We start from the raw sequence: 7,122 nt of genomic DNA on the forward strand, positions 1-7,122 counted from the left end.
GATCTGAGGGTCTCTGGCAGAAGGAGGGTCTCTGGGCCAGGGCCAAGGCAGTGGGGGCCGTTCCCTCACTGTTTCCAAGATGGCTTCGCGGGCCACATGAAACCACTTCGTGGGCCGGATTTGGCCCCCGGGCCTTGTGTTTGAAATGTCTGGTCTAGTCTATCAACACAATGCAATTTTCTTTTTGTTGGATTATCACATGAAGTCATTACTAAAATTTAAAGCACTTTGTAAAATGTTCAAAGTCCAAGTATTGCTTAGTCTAATATATATATATATATATATATATATATATATATATATATATATATATATATATATATATATATGTTTTCGTAGATTCTCGCGGGTGTCTGTATGTGTAGATCTAGAGTCTCGGGTTTCTTCCCGCGTTCCTTTCATCTTCAGAAAGTTGTGGCGACGTTTCGACGAAATCCCATCCGTCATCATCAGGCCGGAGTGTTTCTCCTGCTGCTACCAGGAGCAATGTGTGGTCTGGCTGTTCATACGACACCTCCCGCCTACATGCCATTTGGAAACCAGCATTGATAGAGAAACGAATTTCAGCAAATAAAGATTTAAAAAACCAACAAACAACCCCAAATGCCACCAGCCCCAGCAAGACTCATCCACTCCCAGAACAAAAACTCTCCCACACAGAAGACAGAACAAGTCAAGCAAAAGGGCCATCACCCATGCAGAAGAACGCACACACGAACCTGACTGACCCATACCAGAGATACATAGCAGGTCCTCGAACTCGGAGCCAAACCAAAGCTCTAGAGGCCACTACACAGCCCACTCCTCAGGACACCAAATCACAACACTCAGGATATTACATCACAACAAAGAACCCCACCCATTCGGAACACACCCCACCCAGTCGGAGGACGGCCACGCCTCCAACCAATCAGGGGACAGCCACGCACCCACCCAATCAGAAGACAGCCATGCCTCCACTCAATCAGAAGACAACCACGCCTCCACCCAGCCGGAGGACACCCCCACCCAATCAGAAAGCAGCCACGCCTCCTCCCAGTCAGAACACAGCCCCACCGGCAGTTGGAAAGAAAGGAACAGCCAGACCACACATTGCTCCTGGTAGCAGCAGGAGAAACACTCCGGCCTGATGATGACGGATGGGATTTTGTCAAAACGTCGCCACAACTTTCTGAAGATGAAAGGAACGCGGGAAGAAACCCGAGACTCTAGATCTACATATATATATATATATATATATATATATATATATATATATATATATATATATATATATATATATATATATATATATATATATATATATATATATATATATATATATATAGATTTAAAAAGGAAATGATACACATGTATATATTTTGTTGGAAGCTTTGCTAGTTTTCAAGTATAAAAATTGAACATATTTATAAATTCAAGATGGAAGGGTGCTTGGATAGACAGACAGCTATGCATGAATTATGTAATTTTAGAGCTACAGTATATTTGATTTGACATTTGATTATATATTAGAAAAAATGTTTCAATTCAAATATTCTACCTACATTTCCTAGAAATGAATGCTAAGTATTTGCAGCATTGCATATCCTTTATTTCTAGAATACTACCCTTTGCTCATTTTGAAATTGTTTATATTTCACACAAACCTCTTATCATATTCATAAATTTGATATGAACGTCACAGAAGTGTCATTAAACTCAGTAAACACATATCAACACCAATGTTCCCTTGTCTCCCAAATTCCGAAAATGAGTCCATAAACAACTGAAGTGTTTCTAACCCTTCCCTGTCCTTATCCTGATTTTTCCTTGTTGCTGTTTCTTAGTTCAAAAATATTAAATGGGAAACAGGTATGATACAAAACAAAATATCAACAACTAGGACAACATCTTCATTTATAGAATGGCTGTGAATTCAACCTAAATTCCTTAAACATTGCTAAAATGCATAAAAAGTGGATGGCTTCAATTCAGTGCTTAGTTTGGAAGTGATGCTATCTGTCCAGAATAAAATGACTGAAATAATCTGGAATGACATCCCAGGGAGCTAGATGCTATTCATGAAAAGGCAACTTTGACAGTTCATAATGATGCCAGTATTTTGGGCCTGCCAACCTTATGTGGAGGCCAATCTGCAAGCAAATCTACATGCTCTCAAAATTCTGTACATGCTTTCTGGTATCAAAGCTTTGCCTATAGCTGTTCTATGGTGCTACTTTGCAAACATTTTCTCCCATTTATTTTTCAATTATTTCAGTTTAGTCAATTTATTACACTCTGAAAGAGGTACAATGTGCCCATGAGTGCTCTGTGAGTACTTATAAATTTATTTTAAGAGACAATATATAAATTTTAAAACAAAATTAAAATACATCTACTAGAATCCCTGAGCAAAGTCCAAAAGGAGCAATCTATGTTTAAGTTTTAAGGAAGTATCTAAAGTTATATAAAATGTGGTAACATCTACTGTAAAATTAGAAATGTGATGGTATTAAAATCCATATAAAATGTGACGTGTAAAATTACATAAAACTTGATAAAATCTAAAACCACATAAAATGCATCTGTGTTGCAGGAACTTGGAATAGCAGATTCCAGCAGATGTTATATGCTGCTGTACAAAACCTAACCACATGCTCTGTAATAAAAGAGTTCTATCAGCAGCATCTGGACATAGGTCAAGTCTGAATGACCAGGGTATCTGCTGATCAGAGGGAGGATAAATCTGTGTGTCTCTGTAAAAGGAGCAATAAGGAGGGACATATTAAGTGGTTCCCACCCCTCCAGAATCACAGGAACAAAGTCTTTCAGCTCTGTATTAAAATGTAGAGTTCTATTTCCCCCCCCTCCCCTAGGATTAGGTAAACAATCAGAAACAACAAGGATGAGCGGAACATAAGAAAACAAGTAAGTTGTGCCCTTTGGACCATCAGTCTCTCTTTTTTCAGAATTCCTAATGTGGCCTGAAAGAAGTTAAACATTTTTTTCTGCATGTATTTTGATAAATGTATATTTAGGGCAAACGCCAAGCTGAAAAACTTTTAAAATATTGCAGGATCCAATCTGGATCGGTCACCGGAACCAGAGGTTTAGTTTTCCGAGCTTTCAGACTTGTGCTGAAGTCCATCCTCAGGGAACTTCTCTCTCACCAGGATGCGTCCTGGCAGTCACGCACATCCTGGTGTGAGAGACGTTCCCTGAGGATGGACTTCAGCATGAGTCTGAAAGCTCGGAAGACTACATCTCTGGTCCCAGTTCCCGACCCAGATTGGATCCTGGGATACGTATATTTGCCCTCATTAATGAGTTCTAAGATATGTTGGTATAATGGCCACTGTCATTTAGAAAAACTCTTTTTTTCCTTAACAGAGAACTGGAAAACCCGTAACACCTTAGCTTAGTTGAAAGTTGGACTTTGGAAAAGCAGGACAGAAAGAATGTTGACGTTTTTGAACGTTGTATTGGAAAAGGTTCCTGAGAATATTAAAGGTAAAGGTTCCCCCGCACATGCGTGCTAGTCATTTCCAACTCTAGGGGCCAGTGCTCATCTCCATTTCAAAGCTGAAGAGCCAGCGCTTGTCCGAGGACGTCTCCGTGGTCATGTGGCTGGCATGACTAGACGCCAAAGGCGCACGGAAAGCTGTTACCTTCCCACCATAGTGGTCCCTATTTTTCTACTTGCATTTTTATGTGCTTTCGAACTGCTAGGTTGGCAGAAGCTGGGACGAGTAACAGACGCTCACTCTGTTATGCGGCACTTGGGATTTGACCCGCCAAACTGCCGACCTTCTAATCTATTCTCAATACATTATGCAAATACTGGAAAAGGCTCTAATGCTGGGAAAGGTGGAAGAAACAAAACAAAAGGGGCAATCAGTAGCAGAATAGATAGACTTAATTACAACTAAATTAGGTGCAATAGATGCACTATTAGAAGACCTTAAAGACCATGTTAGATACAGATTTCATAGAAAAAAATCTACGTGGTCAAAATGACTTGATGGCATATAATCAAAAAAACAAACAACCTTAGTTTAGTAGCTCTGGAATCTTACCGATAGTCTTCAGAATCCCGTAAGGAGACATTAGAATCCCAGGCTCCATCTTTTGGCACAATCTCTGTAATCATGTGACAAAAGAAGTACTTAATTAATTTTGTTAATTTTAATCCGAAGAAACATAGCAGGACATTCAAAAGATACTCTTTGTTTCAGTGTTCTTCAATGCCAATATATTTTATCCATTTTTTTCATGTGAATGTGGACCTCGTGAACTTTCTGGCCATCTGCACTCAATAATTTCCCTACAAAGGAGGTATTTGCCACCAACAATAATTAATTAAATCATTTATTTATTTACATTAAGATTTTTTAAGATAAGGAGAAAGAAGGAAAAAAAGGAAAAATAAAGTACAAAATAAACAAACAAGGAATGTCTAAGTTTCCTAGAATTAGGTTACCCATGTCCATATTTCATTAATAGCAACAGCATAGTCAATACAATATAAATTAAAAATGTGAACGTAAGTTTTTTATGAGAAAAAGATTTTAGAGTAAAGAGAAACTTAAATTTCATATAGTACAAGCTGATATATAACATTATAACTCCAAAATGTGTTCAAATTTGTATCAGATTTAGTTCTGAAATACAAAGTTATTTTAAATATTGAAGCATACTCTCACAGCTTAATTAATCATTCTTCTGCAGTAGGAATTTAGCAAACTTTTCAATAGTACCCTTATAGCACTTGCCATACAGAGCTAATTCACTATACTTTGTGGGAATGTCAGATTTAGTAACATGTAATAGAAAAATAGAAGGTTTGAAATTCAGCTTTTAAAATGTACGTCAATCTATTATAAATAAATTTCCAAAGATTGTTGAATTTTACCATGTTGCTATCAAATTTGGATAAAATTATCCAACCCATTACCTCTACAAAAATATTTAAATAATAAAATGTCAATTTTAGCAATCAACTCTGGAGTAACATACCACCAGTAAAACAGCTTGTATCAGTCCTCCTTCACTTAGCAGATATTTCTTTGTGCTCTGATGAAGAAACATCTGTCACTACCTAGAATTGAACTCTCAACCTTCCAAATGGAAGGCGAGTGTCTTCACCTCTAGGCTACCACCCCACTTATCTTTAGACAACGAATATGCCCATTGAAATTGTTATTGGAGCTGTTCATACTTCGAAAATTATTCAGAAGTGCTTCAGATCTTTCAGAATTTACACTGTAATATTTAAAGCAACTCATTTTTTTTCAGACTACTGTGTACCTTCTTTAAGTCTTGCAGTCCTGGAAAACATTTGGCTATTTGAATGCTTGGACATGGACAGAAGCAATTATTTTGAATAGTTTTCGAATGATATGAATTGAAGCATCATGCAAGTATCAAATTAGATAGAACATTATATGTCAATTGTCAAGTCAATAAATAAAAATTCAAACAGCAATTTACACTTTTATTCACTTATTTTCAACATCAGATTTAAAAGTTTCACTCAAATTATCTCAAGTAACTGCACAGTTATACTTTCTTATCTCATAATCCTATTTGAAGGATGCTGAACTCTCTTGCGTGTGTGTGTGTGTGTGTGTGTGTGTGTGTGACCATGCCCATTAGAAAGAATAGAAAGATCTTAACCAATTGTTGACATTTTCAAGTATTCCCCAGATATAACATGAAAAAGATACACAGGGAAATGTCAGGATTCAAGTTCATAATGTCTCCGCGTTGCCCTCCCTTTCCCTACCTATTGAGTTTAGAACCAAACATTTTTTTTGTCTTTTTTTAAATGGACGGATTGGTCAGAACCACAATGAACCTGTAATTACTTTCACATTTTTTTCTTTTTTACAATCCCACAGAAAATCAATGACTATTATTAATAAATGTAAGGAATGAGAATAAAACACACGAGAAAAGGTCAAATGCAAGGTAAAATGGATTCTGCTTTTATCATCAGATTTTACTTCTCTTGGAGATTCAGAGAAAGAGGTAAAAAACTCCCAAAGTTTAGATCAAAACCCAACAGTAGAATAATCCAAAAGATGAACTGTGCAAAAGAGAGAGAGAGAGGGAGAGGGAGAGAGGGAGAGAGAGAGAAAAAGAGAGGAGGAGGGAGGGAGGGAGGGAGGGAAGGAGCTGGTTATGTTACAGATTTTCTATTGTAATAGTTTCTGAGACATTTTATCACCTATCCAAACTTCAGTTTTTATCACCCCATTTTCATCACACCAACATACCATTATTAGGCCCATTATTTCCAAGGTCTTGGGTTTCCTTCCGGTAAGTATCCAAAGTATGTGGTTCCTGTGAGCAACGGCTGCTCAACTGTGATATGCTCAGCATCTCCTGCAACTTAGTCCGGTTTCTTTCCACTCTTTCTGCTAAAGATAAAGTACTGACATTGCTGCTGCCACTGCCAAGACTGTCCCAGCTCTCTGTTCTCCATATCCTCCCAGCTGATGCCATCTCAGAGGTGTCATTCTTTTTCATAAAAGAATTGCTGTCAAACTCCTTAGGGCGAATTAGATGGTTTTCTTTACCATTTGTTTCTTCAAAAGACTTTGGAATAAAGGAAAGGTCCTTCAAAGAGCCAATTCCAGAGATAGCGCTTAAAGATGCCTTTTTTGTGGCATTTTCTAAAGAACACTTTTTATCTGGTATGTTTCTTCCGGGCAACCTCCTGAATTCTTTTCGTAAGCTCATGCCTGTGGGCTCTCCTGTTTCCATAGATTGTGTTTCAAAATCATTGATGTATGGATCTGGAAGGACTGTTCCCTGAGATTCCACCTGCATCTGTTGTGGAGGATACTCAGTGCTGTCCAGCAGCACATCTGTCAAGTAAGTGTGGATTTGAGCTTGTGGTTCCACTACTGCATTTTGAAGAGCAGGATCTATTGGTGGCTTTCCCTTGCATGCTTTAAGCTTCTTTAGAGAAGCCTCTTCCATGGATGTTGCTTCAGTTCGCCTGTTTATGAGGTTCCTTTTTTCTTTAAGAGCTTTAACCTTGGACTCCAAAACAGAGGTGGACTTACTTACAGACCCTTTGTGTCCCACTGGAATCCAAGTTGGCCCACTAAGAGAAAAATTATTTACATGTTCAAG

General features: G+C 37.9%; 1 protein-coding gene across 1 annotated transcript in view; it reads right to left on the reverse strand.

Annotated features, from left to right (window-relative positions):
- KIAA1614 overlaps positions 1 to 7,122 on the reverse strand; it is a gene marked incomplete at its 5' end in the record, with an annotated part of 54,154 nt that overhangs the window by 44,724 nt on the left and 2,308 nt on the right. Inside the window, 2 exons of the mRNA XM_081325525.1 lie at positions 4,056 to 4,119; positions 6,258 to 7,122. The exon at positions 6,258 to 7,122 is cut by the window's right edge and continues 119 nt beyond it. Of these exons, the coding sequence (XP_081181651.1) occupies positions 4,056 to 4,119; positions 6,258 to 7,122 (929 nt within the window). The remainder of the gene's footprint in view (positions 1 to 4,055; positions 4,120 to 6,257) is intronic.

The sequence above is a fragment of the Vipera berus genome (assembly GCF_964194415.1).
Source record: "Vipera berus genome assembly, chromosome: 3".
Taxonomy (NCBI): domain Eukaryota; kingdom Metazoa; phylum Chordata; class Lepidosauria; order Squamata; family Viperidae; genus Vipera; species Vipera berus.